Genomic DNA, 27008 nt, shown 5'->3' with positions numbered 1-27008 from the left:
CATTTTTCATTTGATCTGGGCTCTGGGTTTCTCCTCAAGTAGGTTTGTTCTCCTTGGTCTTTCTATTCTCTGGTGTTTGCATATTAACTGTTTGGTTGTCGAGAAAATGAAAGAGAATAGGAGAAAAAATCTGAATGTTGTTATTCTACTTTGATTCTTGAAAAATATTAAAACTTATATACCCATTAGCAGCCGCGTTTAACTAAAATCGGGATAATGAATTTTTTTTTAAAACATTTTACACAGTAGCCAAATAGAGAAAAGGTGGACACCGGTTAGAAAAAGTCAAAAAATTGATGGACCTAACTCACCTAAAACTGCTGCTTTTGAAAAATTTCCGCCTAAAATCATGTCTTTTTAGTCAATGATACTAGCGATTATAGCTTACAAACAGATTCTTTAATGATTGTGTCTGACTTTCTGATATCTTTGGTGTGTCATTCAAATTCATGTCGATGTGGCCAAAGTACTGCTGAGATTTCTGGTTGATTCATTGGGGTGTTTGGCAACTGGGAAAATGTTCAAGAAAATGAACCCATTGTTCATGTTCATCATGGGGGCAATTTTCTTATCTATCCAGGCAGTCCCAGTTGAAGATAAACAAGCTTTATTAGATTTCGTTGAACATATTCATCACTCAAGGTCTTTCAACTGGAACAAAGAAGCCTCTGTTTGCAGCAGCTGGATCGGTGTGGCGTGCAACCGTGATAAGTCCAGGGTTGTTGGTCTGCATTTGCCTGGAATGGGATTTCGAGGCCCTATTCCACCCAACACTCTCAGTAGGTTATCAGCTCTTGAGGTCTTGAGCCTTAGATCCAATGCCATCTCGGGTTCGTTTCCTTTCGATTTTGTCGAGCTCAAGACACTCACTACACTTTATCTACAATTCAATGAGTTATCTGGTTCGTTACCTGATTTGTCTCTTTGGAATAATCTTACCATTGTTGATCTTTCGAACAATGGCTTCAACGGAAGCATTCCTCCATCGGTGTCGAAATCCCGTCACTTGGTAGCTTTGAATCTTTCGAATAACTCGCTTTCGGGTGATATCCCGGATATCAATATCCCCGGCTTGCAACAGCTTGATTTGTCCAACAATGATCTCATTGGCATTATCCCCAAGTCCCTTGGAAGATTCCCAATCTCGGTATTTTCTGGTAATACTAACCTTTCATCAACCACCACCACTCTTCCAGGCCAACCAACTAATGCTCAAGCATCCAAGAAAGCTCGAAAACTCGGTGAACCGGCACTCTTGGGGGTAATAATCGGAGCTTGTGTCCTGCTGTGTGTTTTGATTTCCCTTTTGATAATCTGTCGTCGGTCCAAGAGACGAAATCCACAACGAGAATTCCCGGAAAACATCCCGAAGAAAGAGATCAAATTCAAGAAAATGGCTTCCGAGAATCATGATAACAACAACAGGCTTGTGTTCTTTGAGGGGTGTCATCTTGCATTTGATCTTGAGGACTTGTTGAGTTCTTCTGCTGAGGTGCTTGGGAAGGGAACATTTGGGGTGACGTATAAAGCGGCCTTGGAGGATTCGACAACCGTGGCGGTGAAGAGGTTGAAAGAGGTCGCATCGGCTAAACGGGAGTTCGAACAACAAATGGAGGTCATTGGCCATATCAGGCACGAGAATGTGTCTGCACTAAGAGCATATTATTCAAAAGATGAGAAGCTTGTGGTTCATGATTACTATGATCTGGGAAGTGTCTCTGCTTTGCTACATGGTAAACTAACTAGATATACTCGAATTCGGGTCCGTTTTATTTAATATAATCTGTTCTTTGATCCTTAATCTATGTGTGTGTGCCTATATACATGTGTCTGCATTTTCAGGTAAAAGGGGTGAAAGCAGGACACCTTTGGACTGGGAAACTAGGCTTAAGATTGCAATTGGTGCTGCAAGAGGCCTTGCTTATATCCACTCACAAAACAATGGCAAGCTCGTACATGGAAACATAAAAGCCTCCAACATTTTCATCAACTCAGAACAATACGGTTGCGTCTCCGATATCGGTTTAGCATCGGCAATGAGTTCAATGCCCCCGCCCATAACGCATGCTGCTGGTTACCGTGCGCCAGAAGTAACAGACACAAGGAAAGCGACTCAAGCATCTGATGTATACAGTTTCGGGGTGTTTTTACTTGAGCTTCTAACCGGGAGATCACCGATACACGCCACCGGTGGCGAGGAGATCGTTCACTTGGTGAGGTGGGTGCACTCGGTGGTTCGGGAAGAGTGGACGGCCGAAGTTTTTGACGTCGAACTCTTACGTTTTCTGAATGAGGAGGAAATGGTGGAGATGCTACAAGTTGCAATGAGTTGTGTGGTGAGGGTGCCGGAGCAGAGACCGAAAACGGCCGACCTAGCAAAGACGGTGGAGGAAATCCGGCGAGCTAATTATGGGAACCAACAGTCTTTTGAAACTACATCAGAAACCTCAGGCTCAACATTCCCACGTATAGGAGCTGAAACAGTTTCTTCTTCAATAGTTCCACCATGAGAGATTCATTTAGAATTATGAATCACTATAATTTTTTTCTTTTACAAGATGGATAAGGGTTTCGGATTATTTAAGTTATTAATTAGTTTAGCTATTTAAGCTGTTTTATCATTTAAACAATGTGATTTTGCTTAGTCAATGTCTCGTTATATCTCTTTAACACAGATTTGTGGTTCAATCGATCATAATCAATGATTTTCAGCTCATTATCCCGGAGATGGTCATGGCTTGTGGTTTCCCCCCCTATCCGGACTCGACCCAAAATTTATACTCCTCCATTTGCACATGATTCAGGTTTAGAGAGATTCAATCTAACGCATAATTAGATTTAATTTTTGAGATAAAAACTTATGCTTGATTTGATCTAACACGTATATTTAAAAAAATATTTTTATCATTAGATAAAATAGAGATCTAATTGAAAAGAAAATACATAGAGATGTGTATTTTACAATCATCCTTAAATATAAGAGATAATTATATTATTTTCTCGAGTCGGGTCGAATAAGTTTTTTTCATCTTAAATCCGAATCCGACCCCTTCTTTAAACCCTCGACCCAACTTAAACCCGACTTTTTAAAAGAAAAATGACTCTATCAATCTAGTCAAGACTCATCAAATTCGGGTTAAATGGCCTTTATTAATCTCAATAATTAAATATAATTAAATCGTAAAATATACATAAAAATAATGTCTCATCACATAACAAAAGTTATATTTGACATATGTTGTACATTTTTAACTATATACATTTTAAAAAGAAATAGTTTAGAATGATTATAAAGTAATGTATGGTCAAATTTTTTTAATCACTGATATTGCACACACATCCGTAGACATAATAACAATTTAAATGCAAGACCTTCAGAAAGAACAAGTTGCCAATTTTATTTGTTTTTTTATCATATAATGATATTAGGAGTGAACATTGGATCGAGTCTAGTCAAAATTTTTTGAGTTATTCGAGTTAATCAGTCATATTTTACAACTCGAACTTAACTTGAAATTTTCTCGAGTCGAGTTACTCGAGTTTCTATACTAATTTTATTATGATTATTTATAGTATTATATCAAGGATTTGTTTCAATCTTTTGACTTTTTCTATATATATATATATATATTCGTTTCATATTATAATATTATTTAATATATAAATAAAATCTAAAATTATAAAATATATTCATAATATTATATCTCAGAGAAAATATTTTGAGGGTAAAATATTGATGAGAGTATAAAGGAATTGTAGTCAAAAGACAACATTGAGTAAAATACAAAGTTAAGGGACTAAATAAAAGAATAGAGAGTAATTTTTTTAAAAAAAGTAGAAATTGAAGTTACATAATATTCTATTGTGGTATATGAGCATGTGGTTCAAATTTGGTAAAAAACCGTACTGAAAATAAATGATGAATTGAATAAATAAGGAAATTATGAAAAATTGAGGGACTAAATTGAAAAATAAAAAACTATTGTTAAAAAGAGGAATTGAAGTTACATAGGTATTCTATTGTGTCATATGAGCATGTGGTTCAAATTTGGTAAAAGAACAAACTTAAAATAAAGGATGAATTGAAGAAATAAGAAATTATAAAAAATTGAGGGACTAAATTGAAAAATAAAAAATTATTATCAAAAAGATGAATTGAAGTTACATAGGTATTCTATTGTGGTATATGAGCATGTGTTCAAATTTGGTAAAAAGGACTTAAAATAAATGATGTATTGACTAAATAACGAAATTATGAAAAATTAAGGACTAAATTGAAAAATAAAAATTTATTATCATGGTTTATGAGCATGTGATTAAAATTTGGTGAAAAATGGTGAAGGAGAATTGAAGGAATAATGAAATCAAGGACGAAATCGTAAAACTGTAAAATACTTATTCAAAATTTCAATTTTTTTTAATAACTCAAAATTTCAAAATTTCAACTCAACTCGAAAACCAAATTTATAATTCGAGTTAACTCGAATAATTTAAAATTAAATTTGTTAAAAAAATTTGAATCAGCCGGTTTTGCTCACCCCTAAATGATACAGTTCACTTCGTTTCATAGTAAGAAGTTGTGGTGTCTTTATTACATGGAAGATCAAGTCAGCTCACATATGATTAACAATAATTTTAGTACTTATTTATATAAAAGAAGATAATGTGCCAATGGATACGAGCTATCCAGTCATCTTCATAATTGATTGCACAATTTTAATTTAATACCAACTTGTTTTTATTTAAACATGGACGGCCATTTGTATATATAGGGAAAGAGTGTATATATAGAGGGTCTAAAACTGAGTCGAGTTCGATTTGACTTGAAAACTTGAAATGAAGCTCGACTCGATTCGAAAACTCGCGAGCTTAAAATTTTTAAGCTCGACTCGAACTCGAAATCCTGAACTGAAGCTCGTGAGCAGCTCAAAAAGGCTCGAAATGAAAAAAAAATCTTAAACTTAACTAGATTGAAGTTTCAAACTCGAACTCGAACCTGAATCTTAAATACATAAAATTATTTAATTTTAAAAAAAATCAATACATAATATTAATATTATTAATAATTTTTTTTTAAAAATAAAATCTTAATATATTATTTTCGAGTTGCTCACGAGCTTTTCGAGTCGAGTATCAAGCAGCTCGTTTCGGCTCGTTAAGAATTCTAGTCGAGCTCGAGTCGAATTATTCGATCCGAGTATTTATCGAGCTTTGACCAAGTTGATCTCGAGTAGCTCACGATCTGTCTCGTCTCATTTATAGCGGGCTTTTATTGTTGAGCATGCTAATGGTGCTAGCCGCCCTGGGCGCTGCTGGACCTTCGGGTGCAACGGCTACACATACGCCATTTAACCGCGGCTACTTTCCTAATGGTTTTATTTTCGGAGCTGGATCACCTGCTTACCAGGTACCTATCTTCTCCTTTTAGTTATTAATATGAGGGTGAACTATGTATTTAGTCAATCTACTTATTTTCGTAGTTTCGTTTTAGTTATTAAATTATTTCTTTTCTAAAGCATATTGCATGATGGGTTTTCATTTCGTTTTAGTCATTCACCGTTAAAAAATAACAATGATATTGATTTGTTATCATAAAATAATATCACATCATAACTATATAAATAGTCAAGTGACTAAATATCTAATTTACCCTTAATATTATTATTGTTGACTTGCGGCTCTACTACAGATCGAAGGAGCAACTCTCTAAGATGGGAAAGTACCGAATTTTCTGGAACAATTTCGTTAGAAAATATCTATGTTAATTTATTTTTGGTAAATTATGAGATTAGTATATAAACTATCAGTTTTGATCTATTTTAGTACTTAAACTTTTAATTTCTTAAAATCATATCTAAAGTTTAGTTTTTGTTTCATTTTAGTATCCCGTTAAAAACTTTAGTTTTTGTTTCATTTAATACCCGTTCAAAATTTAACATTATTTTTTGAAAAAAAATGAAATTTTAGGTACTAAAATTGGTAGTTTAGGTACTAAACACATTAAGTTTTTAACGACGAGTACTAAAATGAAATGAAAATTGAACATTGGGCATGGTTTTGAAAGAAATGAAAGTTTGGGTACTAAAATAGATCAAAAATGATAGTTTAACTACTAAATGCATAATTTACCCTTTATTATTTTATATATCTCATATTAAAAGAGAAATAAACCCAACTCAAGGAAATAATTAATAATTTTTTTATAATTATAATATTTGGTTTATAATTAATTTGAATTAAGTATTGCATACGTTTATAATTCGAAATTTTTATTCATAATACCAATATTTGAATTTATGATATTGCATAAGAGGTTTAAATTTCAATTTTTTATTAATTAGTTATACTGTTTATATTAAAATAAAAAATAAATATGATATTTCAAAAATTCTAAGTTAACTCGAAATATGATATATTGACAGAAAGGATTATTGATGGGAGTACAGGAAATGTAGCAATCGATTTTTATCATCGTTACAAGGTTAGTTATCTATTGGTTAATTATTTTCATAGACTAATATTTGATGCACTAACTATATACATCAATTACTCATCCTATGCATATCCATAAAACATTCTTATCATTAAATTAAGTAATTAATTTAATGATCCACGGGAGGATATAATGCTTATGAAAAAGACTGGTTTGGATTCCTTCAGATTCTCCATTTCATGGTCTAGAATTTTTCCCAGAAAGTCCATTAATTTTTAGTTTTAATAATAGTCCAAATAGTTGATGAATTTTGCACAGAAATTGAAGTTTAGGGTCTCTATTCTACAGAGGGCAAACTTAGTGGTGGAGTGAACCCACTGGGTGTCCAATTTTACAACAATCTGATCGACCACCTCCTTGCCAATGGCTTAATTCCCTTTGTGTCTTTACTCCAATTTGATCATCCCCAAGCTCTCGAAGATGAAAATACGGTGCATTTTCAGGTCCCAAAATTTTGTAAGTTTTACGATTGACTCGGATTTATCAACTGATCTTAAAGTATTCGTGTCCGGCGTATATTTGAACACGTAATATGAATATGAATGTATGTTCTAGAAAAGATTTAATCTGTTTATTTCACTGAGAGGGATGACTTCTTTGAGCATGCTGATTTTCTTCTTTAAAACATTTGGGGGTCCAGTCAAGCAGTGGGTGACTATGAATGAACCAAATGGGTGGAGCATGGGCATTGTCACTCCAGCAAACGACTCTTACATCTTATCCCGTCACTTCCTTCTCTACAAAGAGAAGTGGCAGGTTCGAATCGGTTTTCGATACTCGAATTCGACCGGAGTAATCCCGAACAATGTCTTTATATAATTAGAACAAATCTGAATAAAAATTCGCATGTGTTATGGTGACGATTGATGAATGTGCAGGCATCTCAAAAGGGAGAAATTGGGATTAGCTTAGTACCCTTTTGGTGCGTACCGAAATATGATACAGCTGAAGACCGAGAGGCAGCTTTCAGGGAACTGGATTTTAGTTTTGGATGGCGAGTAGTGTTTTGAATTATTATTTTTTTTGGATAAATCAAATTTTATTATCCAAAGAGTAGTGTTCAACTACAAAACAATCAACCAATCTATAACAAAAGAACAATAATCAACCTACTTACAAAAACTTAGATTGGTTAGTCAATTCCCCAAGCTTTACATAGGTGATCATTAATACTATCAGTTCTATTAATATTTATATCCTTAAGTTGAATCCTCACTGCTTCTTTAATAACCTTTAACAGGTTCTCGGTGATTTCTTTCCTCCCACAGTGTGTAGATATAAGCAGTCCATGAGATCTTCAGAACAGTGGTGAGTAAAGATTTCCCTTTCCATGTTGTAGTAGCCCGAATAACCATTTCATCCCAAGATAAGTAAGCCTTCCGCAGTCGACTTAGAGACAGTATAGAGTTCCAAAGCTGAACAACAAGCGGACAATTTGAGAAAATATGATTTCTTGTCTCTTGCTCAATATTGCAATTAACACAAGCCCCTTCCAAGATGATTCCCATTTTGAGTAACTGTCTCTAGTAGGAAGTCTATTCAGCAAAGCCATCCAAGAAATTAAGCTGAATTTAGGAATGTGCAAAGGAAACCGGATTAATTTGTGCCAAGGAACTTTTTCCCCTTTGATTCGGATAGCTTCCCAGATATCAGAAAGCTTTAAAGAACCAGAAGAAGAAATAATAGGATAAGCAGTAGCACGCATTTTTAATATTCTGCAAACAGTGTAGCTCAAGTTAGAACCTACATTATAATCCCAAAAATCAAGATCCTTAAGAATATAATCATATAGCCAAGCAACCTAAAGAGAACCATCTTTCACAATGATTTTCCTAATGAGATCAATAAGGCATGCTTGTTCCAGATGTTAATGTTTTTTAGGCCGAGGCCTCCTTCAGATTTTGAAAAGCAAATAGAGTCCCAACTGACTCTAGCACCTGCAGCTGCTTGTCTTCGCCTTTCCAGAAAAATCTGGAACAGAGTTGATTAATCTTTAATAAGATCGATTGGGGAAGAATAGGTTGTCTACACCAGTAGTTTGAGACACTGAACAGGACTAAACGAATGAGTTCAAGTCTGCCAGCATAACTCAGATTTCTGTTAGACCAATGGTGAAGCCTTTGTTTAATTTTATCAATAAGCACTTCACAGTCCTTCTCAGTTAGTTTTCGAGTAACTAGGGGAATACCTAAGTATCTCACAGGTAGACAGCCTTTTTTAAAACCAGAGATATGTTTAAAGAAATCCAAAGCTCTTGAAGAACAACCAGCATCGAAAAATTCGCACTTAGCAGAATTTAGGTGAAGCCCAGAAATTTCAGAAAACTGTTCAAGAACACTTAAGACACCCATAATAGAATCAACATTGCCTTTGCAAAATATCATAAGATCATCTGTAAAAGAAAGGTGAGTAAGCCTAGTCTTCTTACATTTTGGGTGATAGCTAAACACACCTTTATCAGCAGCCAAGTTCAGCATTTTGGAGAAAACGTGCATTACAAGGACAAACAAAGTTGGAGAAAGAGGATCTCCTTGTCTTAAACCTCTAACACCCTTAAAATAGCCAATAAGGGAACCATTGAATGAGATGGAGTACCTTGCTTGAGTGAAACAAGATTCAATCCATGCAATGAATGTTGGAAGAAGGCTAAGTGCATTAAGAATAGAAGAAATGAAACCCCAATGAATTGAATCGAAAGCCTTGTGAAGATCAATTTTCAAGGAGCATCTAGGGGAGATTGATTTCCTACCATAGCCTTTGACCAATTCTTGAGCAAGAAGGGTATTATCAATAATACTCCTACCGTTGATAAAAGTTGTCTGGTTTAAAGAGATAATGTTTGGGAGAAGATCTGACAATCTTTTAACCAGAATTTTTGTTATAGTTTTGTAAATTACAGAACAACAAGAAATGGGATGAAAATCTTTAACAGTTCCAGGATTAGGGACTTTAGGAACTAGAGCTATGACAGTAGAGTTAAAGGCTGGAATCATGTAAGAATAAGTGAAGAAATACTTGACAGCAGCAGTAACATCATCCCCACAATAGACCAAGATTTCTTGAAGAAATTAGGAGAGAAGCCATCTGGCCCAGGGGCTTTGTCGTCACCTTGCAGAAAATAGCTTCCTGAATTTCTCTAGCAGTAATGTCCTTAACAAGGCTAGAAGAAGCTTCTGATGACAGAAAAAAAATCAAGCAATAGTTTGAGAGTATCAGGATCAGTGGATTTGACTCTGTTGTCAGTAGAACCAAGCATATTAGAGAAAAAAATTGATAATTTCATTTGCCATATCATCGTAGGATTCTAATCTGTTACCATTACCATCAATAAGAACACGAATGGTGTATCTCTTATTCTTAAAAGCAAGAATAGAGTGAAAGAATTTTGAATTATTTTATTCTTGTTGTGTATTACTTCTTTTGTCTAATTTTTTTTTTGTTATTTTGAACTTCGTGAAAATCTTGAAGGTTTTTGGATTAGCTTAGTATGCTAATGATCTCATTCTATTCAGACCCGAAAAAGCCTAGCATTATTATTAACGTACCGTTTCGTTCTCACAGCCGAGAAGAATGGAGTTCCGATAGGCACATCGGTAATTTCTTAGCTCTTTCTTCTTCTTTTCTGATCTTCCCTTCTTCAAACGCCCATTTGATGAACAAATATCAGTGTTAACAATTTCGCAGACTGATGTGAGCTGACTTTTCATTTATCCAAAGGGATTGAGAGATCTAATGCTATACATAAAGAACAAATACAACAATCCACTCATTTACATTACGGAGAACGGTTAGCCGGATCGCTGGAGTCTTCGGTCCTCGGTTACAATGCTTAAGTTCCATGCATTTGAAGCCAATAACCTGAATTTCATTTGCCTTTTGTTTTCTGCAGGGGAGGCTGAAGCAAATAATGCTTCAGTGACAATAGAAGAAGCCCTTAAAGATAGCACTAGGATTAGGTACCTTGACGGACACTTAAGGTCCCTTTTGAAAGCAATCCGGAGAGTACTTAATCCATAAACAAAGTTCAGCTTCAGCTCAACTTGTTGCCTAAATCCAATTTTTTTTAACCTTTTGGCAGGGAGGGTGTTAACGTAAAGGGTTAATATATGTGGGCGTTTTCCGATGATTTCGAATGGACTTCCGGATACACTCTCCGGTTCGGGTTCGCGTACATCGACTACAAGAACAACTTGAGTAAGATACCTTAAGAGTTCGGCTTACTGGTTCAAGAATGTCAAAGTTGATGAAACATGAAGAATAAAAAAACTTAGCCGACCCTTATTCCCATATGTAATGGGGGTAAGGGGAGGTAGGATAGTAGGCTGCCCCCAACGCCAGATTGAGAGCAGCTTCCGTAGGAGACCTCCGAATTATGAAATGCCCTCCATGGGACTCGATCCCACGATCCCAAGGTTAAGACCTCCGAATTATGAAATGTCAATTGGTGAAAACTGTAAACATGAAAGCAATTATAAATCAAAACTGAAAATACATAATGGTGGAAATATCTGGTATTTATTATTTTTCGACTACACTCTTAACTTTGTCATGTCAGACCAACAAATTGTTAGCTTTCAATTGAATATTCAAAAGGACTTATTTGAAAAACATAAAACTTTAAGAGTTAACATTACCAAAGAAAAACTTTGAGGATGCAAATGAATAGGTGATGAATGTTGTGGACTTTTTGTCCATTATGTCATTTACATCAGGCGTCAGTGAGGAACTTATGTTGTAATTGATGATGACCTCGCAGGTTTTGAGTTTTGACCCAAACGCGGACGGCCAGCCAGGACCAAGCCAACTCAAATTGACAAACGCGTTCGTTCCACAGCGGACCCAATCATAAACCCAAAAAGCAACACCATAATACCCCGCACCGAGCACACCACAACATAAGAAAAACGACGCTGCGAGTGCGTTTCGTATTTTCCTCGAACGACCACGGGCAACGCGTTCAAGCTAAAGAATCTCAAAAGGAAAAAAGAAAAAATCAGAATAAACTAATAATTTTAGTATTTTCTTTGATTTTTAACTTATTTATTAATTGCACGAATCAATTGACCTCAGTAGTCAATGAATTGTTGTTATTATTTGAGGCTCGAATTTCAACACTAGATATATCATGGAAACAAACGTTTAGTGTCAAATGATTGAGAGTTATCTTTAATCGATATTACATTTTACTTACCTCGTATTAATAAAAATAAATTATTTATTTTAATTCATATTAAATATTATAAGTTTACATTGTTTGTAGTATTAAAGTTAAAACTCTAAATCTTGAGAAATTAATATGTAATTAACACATTAGTCATTAATTTTTTATATATATATATATAATTGACTATTAAATTTATCAAATTATTATAAATAATCACTATAATTGTTAATTATAAAATTTTGGATAAGTATCACAAACCAAACAATTCGGGTGATATAAATTGTTGTTATTCTTGAAGTCTCAGGTTCGAGCAATAGGAATGTCAGAGATGTGAGCGTTCAATGTCAAATGATAGATAATTATCTATGAACAGATAATACATTGTACTTATATCAAATTAATCAATTTTTTATAAATAAATAATTTTAAAAATTTAATATATATTTTGTAATATTTTAATAAATTTAATAATTATCTTATAACTTTAAAAAAGGCTAATAAAAAAATAAGTGCATAAAGAATGCATCAAAAACATTTTAGTTCTAAAGAATTTTAGTTAAAAAATATGTGTTTAAAGTTTTTCAGTTATATTTTTAGGTCCCTACCGTTAAAACAAGTTAAATAACACGTTACGTCCAAATATTTTTAAAATAAAATATTATTTAAAAATATTTTAAAAAATTAGACGTGCAACATGTCATTTAACATTTTTTAACGGTATGCAGCTAAAAGTGTAATAGATAAAACTTGAGACACGTATTTTTAACAAAAATTTCTTTAGACACCAAAAAATAATTTTGAGTATAATTTAGACATTTAATTTTATATAAAGCCTTTAAAAAATAAAATGATTAATTGATTTTTAATGTACTTTACCCTAATAATAGTAATAAATAAATAAACAATAAACGGACTTGTTGCTGGCGGCAACTTTAGGCAAAAACCGGGTGACAAAAATCAATGGGACCCACTCACAATTACTTTAACCACCAATCACAGACCTCAATTAAGGGCCGCTCCACCCCTTTATAAAAGACCGCCTCCACACCCGATCTTTAATTCTCTTCTCCTTCGTAATTTTTTCTTATTTATTTTCTTCTCATATTAGGCTTTTCTACTTCCATCGTGTATTTCATTTTCTCCCCTCCTAATTTTCCTTCAGGCATTCGAAAACACAATTTATATAAAATAGTTTGAATCGCAAGCATCTTTTGAGGTTAGATCTCAAATCATTCTTATTGTTATCATTATTTCTCTTGTTTTGATTTAGTTTTTTAATTTATGCTGAATAAATTGCAGGTTTGGCGATGGCATCGAAGCGGATCTTGAAGGAATTGAAGGATTTGCAGAAGGATCCTCCTACATCATGCAGCGCTGGTATAATATATATGCTCTCTCTATGAATTCATCATTTTCGTTATTTTTAATTTATTATGTTTTTATATTGACGTGTTTTTGTTTAGCCCGTGTAGATCAATTGCTAGATCTGTATGTGTATATGTGTTAGTGTTTAAATCGAGGATCAAAAAGTATCAGTCTGATATGATTTATCTGTGATTGTTGCAAGAGAAAATGATCTTAATCTCGAGTTGTTTTTTCTTTCTTTCTTTTTATCATCTTTCTCATTTATTAATGCGTTTATCTTCGTGTAAGAAGATAGAATTCTCCGTATATATTTATGACGTTAATGGTAATTTTTGACAAAAAATATAATCAAAGTTATTACTATCGTTTATATGTGATTATTTGGAAATGATTGTAGTTTCATGTTTTTTTAATATAATTTTAGTAATTTTTGCAACAATAATGTTTTATAATTAGTTATGTTCATTGGTGATAATTTTTAAATTATTGTAGTTTCGTGTGCAACATTTGGAATAGGATGGCTGAGCTAAGTTTGTATTCCTTTTCGCCGTGGCATCTGTTTGGCAAATCATGTTCTGTTATGAGCCAGTACAACTATAGCATACAAAAAAGTATAACTGGAAAATGTTAAGCGTTGATAAAATGGTTTTGCAATTCATTATGCTCAAATGAAGCTCTTCTTGGATTAAATGGGTGTTAAACTTGGAAGTGCTCCTTATTTTTCATATTCGATCAGAGTCTCATAGTGTATAGCATGTCTAGTCCATGGATTGTTCTTGACCCTTCTAAATGTATATATTGTCTATTATGTTCTCAATTAATGTCGAAAATGTTTTTGACACATTTTATCATGCTTAGACATTGATAATTTAGATTGCACTTCATCATGTGGTGGCATTATCAATGTAGTATATGGTCATATTCAGGTGCAAATGTTTTAATTTATGGATTGTAAATCAAGTTGATAAATTGCAGTTTTAAAACCAGATCTAATTGATTGGGGCTTCCCTTCATGAGAATTCCAAAGCAATTTTCATTGTATATGTGCTTCTTTGTAGTAACAATTGTCTGACTCTGAATGGCAGTATACTAATTTTCTCGTTTTATGAATGTATATTTCAAGCACTGTGATCATATCACCATTTTGCTTGTCATCACATTTTTGATATCGAGTCTCTTATCTGCCTGATCATAACATTGCTTATTATTTTCATATGCTTCTTATGCTCATGTTTTCAGCAATTGGTTGTATTCACAAGTTCTTGAGTATGTTTGAGCTTTATTACTTACATGTATTGGTTAATGTTTATCTGATAAATTTGCAGGCCCTGTTGCTGAAGACATGTTTCATTGGCAGGCCACAATCATGGGTCCACCGGATAGTCCTTATGCTGGGGGTGTTTTCCTTGTGACCATTCATTTTCCTCCTGATTATCCCTTTAAGCCTCCCAAGGTACTTTCTTTTGCAATTTTTGTTGAACATAGAAGCAGGTCTTTGACATCCGCAAGTGCATGCAAAATTTCTCTGTTGTTTCAATGCTATAAAACTTTGACAATTCACTTCTATTCTGTGTGGGACAGCAACCTCTATTATTCAGTTGCATAACTACACTATTTGAAATGCCCTCCCACCTTCATTTCTCTATCTCCAGTTTATCTATATTTGAAGAAATTAAGGATTATGCTTTTTATTGGATAATCCTTCTTGATTTTTTTTTGTTTCATACGACATTGATTGTATATCGAGGTAGTTTATAATATATGCATCGATTGTGTCTACCTGATGGCTCGAATGTGGAAAATGAAAATTAAAATACATGACCACTTGGTGTTTGCTGCCTTCCCTCTTGCTACTGTCTGTCTCAAAGATTTTTCATATGATATTGGATTTCGTAGGTGGCATTTAAAACAAAGGTATTCCACCCCAATATCAATAGCAACGGAAGCATTTGCCTAGACATCTTGAAGGAGCAGTGGAGTCCTGCACTAACGATTTCCAAGGTCATTATTTTCTAACCATCTCATATTCTTGTTCGGGTTATCAGCAGATGATAAAAATGGATCCAGCCATTGTTGTAACAACCAAATCGTATTTACGAATTACGTTTCATCCCTCTAATTGGTTTAACACTTTTCTTCTTTATGATTTTGTTCTCTCAGGTATTGCTGTCAATCTGTTCTTTGCTTACGGACCCAAATCCCGACGATCCTTTGGTGCCGGAGATTGCTCACATGTACAAGACGGACAAAGCCAAGTATGAGACAACTGCAAGGAGCTGGACCCAGAAGTATGCTATGGGTTAAAACAAGCTTCGGCGGTGCGAGGGGGTAGGCCTATCTTTTTCTTAGAAGTATATCATATTTATTTTGGGTTTTCAGTTCTATCTATTTTAATACCCAAGGCTAAAACCGGACCGAGGATGTCCACAACACGGCCTTGGTTAAAGAAGAATGCAAAAGCTGCTTTTGTTTTGTTGTCTGGATAATGCAACTTTTAAACAGAGAAGCTTATGCTCCTGAATCTGAAATTGTTCATTGTTCTCCCTAAAATGGGCATTCAAACACTAATATTGGCAATTATATCACAATTTAAATAATGTTATACCAAAAGCTTGTTTTAGTTTATATTTAAACGTTACTTTATACTAACGATATAGAACCGAAATGAATACTGAATAGTCGTAGTTTACGCACTCGATTGATATAGAAAATTTTTAGTAATCAAAAGTACTGCTCTCAAATTTTTAGTAAGCATATAAGCAAAAAGAATTTAAAAATTGTCTATATGTTATCGAGGATATAAGTTTTTCTTAATTAATTATTATATTTAAGAACATCGCAAAATCAACCAAGAGAAAAAAAATTATTGATAGAATTCCTTGTCGAGTATTTTAATATTGGGCCGATATTTTCTTGTTTCATTATTATTCAAAACGTATGGCTAATGGTCGTGACCACGAGTGGAGGCCAGCATGGTCCCTGAAAATCAGCTTCCATTGTTTATTTTTTAAAGATTATATATATATAAAGAAACTATATCTTAGTTTGATAGAGCCCACGTCGTCTCCATTAAGACAAATTCACAAGATTGAGGGAATCATAAACTGCCGAGTGGCGACTTCCCCCAAACACTCACACTTCTACTTACCATCAATAATTTAAATAAGCATAATCATCTAACCTATGTATAAGTTTCAAAAGATATTATAATTTAAAAACACGATGTTAATGAATTTAGATTTTTCCATTTGTATTATATAATGTGGGAGAAATAGAAAATGGGAGAAGAAATGTGAACTAATTACAATCTCTTATTCTATGCTGTTCAAAATAAGAAGTTCGCAGGTTCGTGCTACCGCCATTGTTCAACGCACTGAATTTGTCATTAAAGAAAATAGTGCGGCCGATCTGTTTGATTTTTGTGCAGCAGCAGAACAGGAAAATCAATTTATTATTTATTTAATTAATTAAACAATGAAGCTAAGATGGATAATTAATAAGAATAGGAATTGTGTATACTAATTTTTTCTGGGTTCGGTAGACTCAATTCCCCCCCCCCCCCGATTTTGGTGTATTTATTTACACTGGCTGTCCCTTTCTCTGAATGGTTTTTTTGGGTAAACTACTCGGTTTACCAATTAACTATTTAGCCATTTTACTTTTTCCATTGATCTTTCAATTTTTTCAATCACACCACATAACTTTTTAATTGTTTCAATCAAACCACTAGCCACTAACGTTAAAGGAAATGATGGTGTGGCAGTTAAAGCCACTACTCAGTTGACCACTTAACTATTTAATTGTTTCAATCAAGCCACATAACTATAATTATGTCAATTCCTTTTAACTACCACATCATCATTTCTGTCAACAGTTAACGGCTAGTGGCTTGATTGAAAAATAAATAAATAGTTATGTGGTGTGATTGAAAAAATTAAAAGATTGATGGAAAAAGTTAAAAGATTGATGGAAAAAGTAAAAAGGCTAAATAGTTAAATGATCAACTAAGTAGTTTACCTTATTTGGGGGTTCGGGGTATAATCAATTTGAAATGAGGGCCAAACTCCAAGGAAGCAGCTCAAGCTTTTTTCAATAATGTCTTTGCTAATCCATATATTATATATATGATTCTCCGTGACTCTAAGACATGGGATCTTTAAACATGTCTGATCACAACCTCTCTCGGTGGGAATGCCTCCTGATGTGATACATATATATACACACACGAACCACTTACATAATAAACACGTTAGGTTTTTAACATTGGGTACTAAAATGAAATAAAAAATAAAAATCAGTATGAGGTAGAATTCAAGGTTGCCCGCCACGTTCAATCTAGTTGTTAAAAGCTCATACTATAATTTTTACCATAAAATATTAAACCCCTTGAAACTTAATAAGTGACCAAAATAAACATGTTATTTGAACCGCATTGGCAACGATACTAGCAACTTGGATTAATAGATATGATTATAGAAGTAAAATGGCCAAATTACGCTAGTATAAGGCGAAAAGGAAATTTTTCTTTAACATAATATAGGGACCTGAATCACAATTTGACCATTACATAAAACAATACTTGGATTGGTATTAGGGATGGTAGTCTATCGAGGATTTATTTATTTTCCTATTTGGGCTGTTGGGATCCTATAAAACGGTAAAATGAGTGATTATGGGTTTCATTGGTCGAGTGGATCTCATCAGCGAAATCTTCAAAGAACAGAACAGTGACAAGTATAGAAACTTCGTTGTGCTTACCTGCGTCTCTTTTTATAAGGCAAACAGTTGCTCACTTTCCTTTTTGTGTATCTTCACTTCAGTTGCTCCCCCCTTTTTTTATCTCCGTTTCAGCCCCTCCCATGGCGGATTCGTGTTGTTGAAAGGCCTGTCTCTTTTTTTGAACACCCTTTTGTCAGATTTCTGGGTTCACCGTTGTTCTTGTTTTCGTCGTTTTAAGCTTCACTTTCACGGTTGCTTTGCCTTTTTTGCTGCTTTATTGCTTTTTACTGAGTCGATGCTTACTGGTAGAATCTGAGAGACTCGGAAAAATAAAAGGAAGCAATCAGATATGGAGGAAAGCGTCATATGTATGAGCAAATACACCGAACACAAAAGTATTACTCGCAAGTTCAGAAAACCGGAAAAAAGAGCTTCCGATCATGTCCGTACTCACGGCGGCGCTGTTGCTGATGTTCCGAGGATCGTTCGGGTATCTGTTACGGACCATGACGCGACGGACTCTTCCAGCGACGAGGAAGCTAAGTTCTTTGGTCGTCAGAGAGTGAAACGTTATGTCAACGAGATCAATATCGAGGTTGTCGCTGCCTTCGGCACCGTTTCTAACCGGAAAAGGAAGGCGGCGGGAGCTGACGTCACGAATGGATGTCGTGGGCGGATTAAGGTTTGTTCGGTGAAAGGGAATGGAATGAAGTTCAGGGGAGTACGGCAAAGACCGTGGGGGAAATGGGCGGCGGAGATTCGTGATCCCGCTCGACGTGTACGGCTGTGGTTGGGCACTTACGATACTGCTGAAGAAGCAGCCATGGTTTATGATAATGCGGCGATCAAGCTCCGAGGACCCGACGCTTTGACCAACTTCGTTACTCCGCCTACTAAGGAAGAAAACGATGAAAAACCCGAAACAATCAACGTCAGTTCGGTTTCCGGTTACGAATCCGGCGACGAGTCAATTCACAATCTTTCATCCCCAACCTCGGTTCTCAACTTCCGAACTCAGTCGAGTGAAGAAACGCCGGTCAAACCGAAGAAACAAGCTCCCGAATACCAAGAAGAAGAGAGAAAACCGCCGCCGCAGAAGCAATCGGTTCTTAACGAATGTCAAGGCGAAACCGAAACCAACTTCTCCGACATTTCGGTGTTCGATTTGCCGCTCGATTTCCCTTCGGTCGACGAGCTTTTCGACATGTCAGTGTCGGGGCTGTCGGTTTTCGATGATGCTGCGATGCTTTTACCAGATGGTACTGTTTTCAGTGATGATTTTGGCTGCTCATCATCCTCATCTTCGTCGACTATGTGTCAAGTAGCTGATCATTTTGCAGACATCGATGATGTGTTCTTTTCAGATCCTTTAGTGACATTATGAAACAGAGTTCATGTCGTCGCTGTTTTGCTTGTCGATTTTCCGGCAGATTTTGTATCGGCGGCGACATATACATGTTTTAGAATAGCTTTTTTGGTCTTAACGTTTTTAATGTTAGTCTCTCCGTTAAAATAAACGGAGAATTGAGTGGAGTTTTGCTGATATTTTTATTTAATGATTAGGCTGTTGTGGAAAACTGTATTTATAGTTTTGAGGGTGAAATAAAACATTAAAAACTTTTTCATTTATTGATGTCATTATGACGTGGCAGAGTTAAAATATGCCATGGTGGCATTCTTTTTGCACCCCATACACTGTGCCGTAATTCACGGTTATGGCCGGTCAAGTGACTCCGAGTCGTGCCGCTCATTTCTGAAAACCGCGCGGTCTAATTTTTTCCTCTTAACTTTTAATTTGAAAATTTACGCATTTAATAATTAAATTATCAATTTTGATTTTGATTTTTTTAATACTTTAATTTTTATTTTTTTAATCATACATAACATTTAATTTTTATTTTGTTTTAATATTTTGCAGTTAAAAATTTAACAGGTGATCACATGACGCTTTTTATGGGCTAATTATATATTTTATCATTCAACTATCTTCTTACTCTTATTTTTGTCACTAAAGTTTAATTTTTTTTATTTAATTACTTAACTTTTAAATTACTCCTAATTTAATCAATCCGACTTTCAATTTTATTTTCTTAATTTTTCAATTATATATTAATAAAATAATAATAAAAATGTAATGTCACAAAAAAAGTATTAATAAAATAAATTAGAATAATTAAAACATGAACAATTTTTAAATTGAAAATTTTTAAGTTTTAGTATCAAAATAGGAGTGAGAAGATAATTGAGTGATAAATGATGTAATTTACCCAATAAAAAATGTCAGTTAACAACGAGGTACTAAAATGAAGAGAAAAAACTAAACGTTAGATATAACTTTTAAAAAATTTAAAGTTTAGGTATTAAAAATGATCAAAAATAATAGTTTTAATACTAAACGCATAATTTACCGTTTTTAAAAAGGAAAACTTTATGGTATTAGTTAGATACGGTGTAATGTTAGACAAGTTTTATTAAGATTTGTTTTGGTATATAAGTATGTATATTTGTATCAATAATATCATTAAACTATTTATACAACAATACTTGAATTTAAGGTCTTAAATTTCTTAATATTTTAATTAAAATAATATCTTATTGACATACTATTCGATATTATATGATTTATATCGCATCTGATATGTATATTTGTATACTAATTATATGAGATTTTTTTTAAAAGATATTAGTGCACAAAAATATATATGAGTTTGATTTAGTATTATATATTTTTATATTACTATTTATATGGAAGATTTAACAAATATTAGTGATATGAATATTTTTTATATTAACAAATCTTCATATTTTTCTATTTATTACATTTTCATGGTATTTGATGTTGTTTTTTTTATGTAAATTATAATACCTAAATTATTTACAATATTTTAATTTTTATATTAAAAATATTACATTTAAATGTATTTACATTTACAACTCTTTAAACCTTGCAATAACAATAATATCAACGGAATTTATGCTCATTTTGTAGTTGTTGAGTTCCCCGATAAAAGTTGTTAATTTTATTTAAAATAGAAAATATTTCAAATTACAATGAAGATTTATAATCTTAACCGTAAGTTAAGCGTGTGATTAGGATATTTTCCTATAATCACATAAAGATCATGCAATAAAAGACTAAAACCTAACCAAAAAAAACTCGAACAAAGATAAATACAAACAAATCTGATTTGTAGTCGCTGAATTCAAAACTCATGTTTAATAACAAATATATAAATCTCATTAATATGGTACTATTAGTACACATAAGTAGAATTAAGGAAAATTATATAAATGGTCCTTGAATTTGTATGGCAGATGCATTTTAGTTACCTTACTTTTAAAATTTACAATACAATATTTAAATTTTTAATTTGCTTTCGTTATTATTATTGTCATAAGTTGTCATTAAGAAAAATTGATGTCATATGTTAAAGTCTTCTTCTTTCCGGAAACCCTAATTTTTTCAGATTTAAAATATAAGGACCTGTTTATGTATTAATTATTAAATCGTTGCTTGAGATGAGGGAAAATAGACAAGAATGTAGCAAGAATTTTTAGAAAATTAACGTAAAGAATTAATGTCGTGGAAAATGTAAGTATTCAACGTAATTTTGACGCTTAAGACATGAACCTCTTATGTTTGACGACCCACCAATATCATATTTATTGTTATTGACCTCTTCCAAAATTTTATTATAATATTATAAGATTAAATTTGAATCAATAAAAAAATTATTTTAATTTGACTTGTTATTATTGGTAGACCTTAATCGTGCATTTCACAGCTTGATGTTTATAAATTATTCGAATTATGATACTTAAAATTTATTATAAATTAACGATAATTTTTTTATCATATTTTAATTTTATTTCACATACGATACGTGGATGATTTATAATTATTAATACGGTATGAAACTATTAATAACCTTATTAGTGCACACCAGCCAAAGGAAGATTTTAATCGGCAAAATCAACGAGATAATGCGCTGAATTTTTTTTTTCACGAGATAGTGTCCTCGTCAGATTAATTGCTCAGATGGGTGATATCTACAGTCCCCATATAGGTCGTCAGGTGCTCCGGACGACGTCCCTGTGAGATGGGGTAAGTCGCCATGCAGTCCATACAGTCCCCAAAGGTCGCCATGCAGTCCAACACTCATTTTGCTGTAAAATAGATAGGTACTGCACCAGAGTCCAGAGCGTAAAATAGCTTCTCGGTCACATAGCTCTCTGTAACAGTATTTTCAATTGCGAGGACGAATTTGTAATGAGACATGGCGCAATGTAAATGGTCCCACCACTTTGGGTTTTGGGATCATTTGCACACTCAGGGTAGAAGGAAAGGGCCATGTCTAAACCACCAACATTGTTCAGGCATTTGCCAAGCATGGACTGCATGGCGACTTTTGGGGGCTGCATGGATTGCATGGCGACCTACCTAGGTCGCTGGGCGTGCATGGCGACCTACCCTGGGGACTGTAGAGATCACCTCATCTGAGCAATTAATCTGGCGAGGGCACTATCTCGTGAAAAAAAAAAATCAACGCATTATCTCGTTGATTTTGTCGATTTTAATCCTTTGAAGTCCACGGTACCTATGGATCACTTTCCACAACTTATTATCCCACTCCACATTCGAACCGAATCGAATTCGGTAAGCTCAAGGAGAGGGAAGACGAACATCTTATCGGCCTTCTGTCAATGTTTTTTTGGCCACTGGACTTCATATTTTACTCGGTCATGTCTCTCTGTTTGTTCCTTGTTGAAGTGTTGGTACTTGGTCAGATTCAAACCAGACATGAAGAGATGGATTTGTTGCTGAAACAAGAAAAAAATGTGACGGCGGCTGAGAAAATGGAGTTCATTAATAGAAACCGGATCGAAGAAAATAAATCTCGTGTGAAGATTAGACAGAATTACTATCAGGGAACCTAGATGGAGGCATGTGAGGTGATCCCTTTGAAAATTTAAAATTATTACATTTGTTAGATTCTTTCTTTGTATTTTTTATTGAAAATTTATTTTTGTCCCTAGAATTTTAAAGTTTAACTTCGTCTCTTGAAATTTTATAAGCTCAAATTCACTGTGTGTCATAAAATCTTTTATCCGTCCTTAGTTACGATGTGATCTCGTTTTGCATAAGAAAGAGGCTTCCGATGGCTTCGTTGAGGTTAATGAATCTCACTTGATCTGGCTACTTTTTCCTGCTTCATTTTTTTTATTTTTTATTTTGAGACTTGGACTTCACGTGATATAGTTTTTGTTATTTTCTAGTGTCTCTTTTTATTGTGGGGATGTTTTGAGACATATCACTAACTCTTGGCATGATTAGGGATGACAAAATATGTTATGTTAAATGGTGAATTTATAAAATTTTAAGAAAGAAAAAATTTATATAATTCTAAAAGAGCGAAAACATATTTTCAATAAAAATATAAAGAAAATATATAAAATATATATGAATTTAAAATTTTTAGGAAGTGACTGTCCTCATCTAGCCTCCTCTAGGTCTACCCCTAGATGTGGTACAACTAGACGATTATATTAAGGATGGTCGAAGATTTTATGTTAGGATTGTAGATTTTTAAAAATTTATAGTAGAAATTTAAATGATATAAAATTATTAATAAAACGCATAAAGAAGATATCTAAATTATATAAAAAGTTAAAGATTTCAGAAACACATATGCTCCACCACCGTATGTTTCTTGATCGAAACAACGTCGTATGAAAATTAAAAATATATATATTTCAAGGCGGAAAAATAAATTTCAAATCTATAAAATTGCATGATATAGAGAACTTCATTATAATTACCCTTTTGATTTCTTTAGTCAATTGTCGAGTTTGTAAATCATCATCCCTCACGTGAGATGCTAATTTAGTTTCAAAACTGATATTTTTTTTCTCTACATTTACATGAACTATTTCTCACCATGTTCCTTTTTGCAAATTAAAGAAGAAAATTATTGATTTCCCTATTTAAGGGGCAAAATGGCCGAAACCACAACCATGCATGGGCAGCGTTAAAGTTTATCATTTATGGGATAAAAATACAATTTTATCATTTAGTTTAAAACTTTAAAATTTAAAAGGATTAAAACCAAAATATTACCATTTAATTTCCTGACTATTAGTTAGCTGAAATGATTAAGTTTACCATATGTAGAGTGTACGACAGCAATCCATTGCGACCACATTGGTCCACTAAATCAGGTTCTGATCACATTCGCATGCTTACTTAGACTCCGAGACATCTGGTTTTATAAGGTGGATCCAGACCGTACAAGAAATAAGAAAATGAATGGGACAAATACGCAACCATGTGATGAACACGTGAAGTTTGTATGGGGAGTTCTGTACCGAATCGCAGCCCCAGTCAACTCAAGCAATTGCTCTTCTTCTTGTTGTTTATTATTTATAGCCACGTGGACATCAGGATCAAGTCTTAACATGCCTAATCATGAGACACGTGGATTAGACGTTCATTTTCAACCAAATACCAGCAAGAGCAATCAGCATTTTTGACAACAACTCTACTAGTAACTACAGATCAATATAATAAGATAAAACAAAGGATCGTATTCTTTGGTAACATGCTCAGCGAATGATCATAGTAGTATGTCCTCACCTTAACCCCGGGCTAAATACACATCTAAGTGGCTCGAATGATCATAGGATGATGACCCTTCGAGTCGGGAATTCTTTTTCGTGTTCCTGCGGTTGTCGATGTTATCTTCTCGTCTCCCTGAATGTTCTGAAAGAGCAATCCGTTGCAGATACATCATCGCTATCATGCTGACCGTGAATATAGCTGCATTGGTTAGCATCCCACCCGTATGGTCGAAATTCAGGGATTTCTTTGCACAATTGAAGCTGGAAACAAGAATCTTGGTTAGCGTGTTAGAGCGCTTCCCTTCGTGTGATGCAACATTCTCTCCGGATGGACTGTTTGGCGTGCAGTAAAGGTTTTCGGCTGAGACATAACGGCTAGCATCATGTACATCTCCCACAAAAGCTAGAGCTTCATCGATTACTTTGTACTTCTTTCCATGATGCTCGGCCAATCTCAATGCGAGAATTATCCGGCTTTGTTCCAATCGTGCAATGGCGGCATCTCTCTCAACCCGCTGCTGCATTTGTACTGTCTGTAAAAGGAACATGTATAAGTGATCCATGTGCCATGCTACTTGGTAATATTCTGAAAAAAACAGTGGCATACATGAAAGGTAAAAGCAAACAGGTAAGGTCAGAAACAGAGAAAAGTTGGTCAAAATGACCACAGCACCTAAAAAACCTATGAATCCAAACCCAGAATTTTTCAATTGGGATTATGAAGAAATAAATCAGGATTCACCCCATACAATAGTTGTATTGCCATCTTCTAATGCTACTCTAAATCCTAATAAACCTCTTCATCATCTCACCATTCTCCAAAGAGAACAGAATCCACAAAACTAAAGCAACTTCATTTCGGATAAAGCTCGCACATTCTCACACGGGTATATTCATTTTTTCCCCATATTCTGAGAGGGTCGTATACTCGCATCTCCACACGCATTTTAGGACAGGGATGGACCGAGGGGGTGCTGTCACATCCCCTAAAATTTTTGAATTCACAAAACTAAAGCAGCTTCATTTCGGATAAAGCTTGCACATTCTCACACGGGTATATTCATTTTTCCCCATATTCTGAGAGGGTCGTATACAGGGTTTCAAATCGCAGTCGCGGTCACGTTTTCGATTATTTCGGATTTACCGTGATTGCGGTCGTCGCGGGTAACTCGGACAGCGGCGAAACCGCTATATCGCGGACGAAATCACGGTTGCGGACCATTTTTTGAAACCCTTGTATACTCGTATCTCCACACGCATTTTCGAGGGGGGTGTGGTCGCATCCCCTAAAATTTTCGAATTTCCTTTCTTCGTATTTTCTATTGGTTATATAATTTCACACCCACTAAATTTTTTAATATAACTTCTCAAATTCGCAGCCCCAACATGAATTTCTGCACCCTTCCCTGTTATGCATCAGGGACAAGTGTTAAACATGGCACATGGTTAAGTAAAAATGAGAGTAAGAGCAACATATATTAACTGCCTAGCTGATTGCTTTTTTACTCACAATGGCATGCATACCATCATATCAAACATAAAAAGTAGGCTCTCAGTTCCCTATATAACAAAACTCGAGTTTGAATCTATTGAATAATTGACTAGCTTATTGCATTTTCACTCCCTATATAACAGAAATTCAAGTAAAAGTTTGCAAGAATAGAAGCAAACATTGGAAATTCAATTCCCATAAAAGAATTACAGCTCCTTTCATTTCTTCGTATAAAGCCATTTTCACAATCATCCGTATATCAACTTTAGAAATTAATTTAACGGAAGTCAATCAAAATCATCAGGCAATATCAGTAAAGGAAAAAAAACGAATTCGAAAAGAAAGCGAGTTAAAAACTGACATGGAAAACTTCCAGCTGGTCCTCGAGATTCTCGAGAGCGGTTCGGATAGCATTAAGACTCTTGGCCTCTTGAATTGCGGAGTCACCATCGTCGACTCTAAATTCCTTGACGAAAACAAAGCCGGTCCGATTATCGTCGCCTCCGACGACATCGTTGAAGAGCTTCTTATTTTCGAAATTTCTGAGGGCTTTGATGGAATTAATGAAGTGGGCTCGCGAAATGGAGTGAATGGCGTCGCTAAGCTTGTCGTGTAAGTCACAGATTTTCTCGAGAACCGCCTCGATTTCCTCGATCTCCATATCCCATTTCATTTCAGAGGAGAGGGTAAAAGCCAGAGAATTTCGCCCTTTCTGGGGAAAATGATTTTCTTTTTTTGGTATGACAAATGAAAATATCTGAACCATCATTTTTCTTCTAGGGTTTGATTGACCACACGATTTCTGTTATTCTAGACATTCGCAGATTTGACTTTTTCGGTTGCTGTTAATTTCTTATAAATTAAGAAATTAGGTTTTTTTTATAAATATAATAATAATTTTGTTATTTTTAATAAAAAGTAAGTCTCAAAATATCATATTTTGACACATATCACTTAACAGAGAAAATTAACGTCGTTGATGATCTGGGCACCTAAATGAATAACGTTAGTAACGTTAAGCACTAGATGAGTCAAAAATAATTTAGACACATGTTTAAAAAAAATGGTATAATTTAGACATTTATTTTGAATTAAATATTTTTTTATTTAAATTGGATCTCGATAAAAGCCTCTTCTATACCTACAAAGGAGAAAAG

General features: G+C 34.2%; 4 protein-coding genes and 1 pseudogene across 5 annotated transcripts; 4 read left to right on the top strand and 1 right to left on the bottom strand.

The window, feature by feature from the left end:
- Positions 1–395: 395 nt before the first annotated feature.
- Positions 396–2563, top strand: LOC120206431 (probable inactive receptor kinase At4g23740). The gene is made up of 2 exons (XM_039206082.1): positions 396–1733; positions 1843–2563. Exons 1-2 carry the CDS (start codon positions 518–520, stop codon positions 2508–2510), a joined length of 1884 nt encoding a protein of 627 aa, XP_039062013.1. The 5' UTR covers positions 396–517; the 3' UTR covers positions 2511–2563.
- A 2724-nt stretch (positions 2564–5287) lies between these two features.
- On the top strand, positions 5288–7805 carry LOC120206414 (annotated as a pseudogene).
- A 4987-nt stretch (positions 7806–12792) lies between these two features.
- On the top strand, positions 12793–15610 carry LOC120206430 (ubiquitin-conjugating enzyme E2-17 kDa-like). The gene is made up of 5 exons (XM_039206081.1): positions 12793–12873; positions 12957–13034; positions 14348–14475; positions 14919–15023; positions 15183–15610. The coding sequence occupies exons 2-5, from the start codon at positions 12965–12967 to the stop codon at positions 15324–15326; spliced, it is 447 nt and encodes a 148-aa protein (XP_039062012.1). The 5' UTR covers positions 12793–12873; positions 12957–12964; the 3' UTR covers positions 15327–15610.
- Positions 15611–17790: 2180 nt separating this feature from the next.
- Positions 17791–19364, top strand: LOC120206427 (ethylene-responsive transcription factor CRF4-like). Its single transcript, XM_039206077.1, has one exon. It carries the CDS (start codon positions 18091–18093, stop codon positions 19123–19125), a length of 1035 nt encoding a protein of 344 aa, XP_039062008.1. The 5' UTR covers positions 17791–18090; the 3' UTR covers positions 19126–19364.
- Positions 19365–23948: 4584 nt separating this feature from the next.
- LOC120206428 (plastid division protein PDV1-like) lies at positions 23949–26655 on the bottom strand. Of its 2 annotated transcripts, XM_039206079.1 has the most exons (3): positions 26213–26655; positions 24376–24892; positions 23949–24201 (listed from the first exon to the last, which is right to left on the bottom strand). In XM_039206079.1, the coding sequence occupies exons 1-2, from the start codon at positions 26618–26620 to the stop codon at positions 24377–24379; spliced, it is 924 nt and encodes a 307-aa protein (XP_039062010.1). In that variant the 5' UTR covers positions 26621–26655; the 3' UTR covers positions 23949–24201; position 24376. The 2 variants fall into 2 exon arrangements, with proteins under 2 accessions (XP_039062010.1, XP_039062009.1); XM_039206078.1 differs by lacking the exon at positions 23949–24201 and having other exon boundaries at positions 24365–24892; positions 26213–26654.
- Positions 26656–27008: the final 353 nt, after the last annotated feature.

The sequence above is a fragment of the Hibiscus syriacus genome, unplaced genomic scaffold, assembly GCF_006381635.1.
Source record: "Hibiscus syriacus cultivar Baekdansim isolate YM2019G1 unplaced genomic scaffold, ASM638163v2 tig00013773_pilon, whole genome shotgun sequence".
Taxonomy (NCBI): domain Eukaryota; kingdom Viridiplantae; phylum Streptophyta; class Magnoliopsida; order Malvales; family Malvaceae; genus Hibiscus; species Hibiscus syriacus.
Note: the sequence above shows the minus strand (reverse complement) of the source record. Positions and strands in the feature narration are given on the sequence as shown.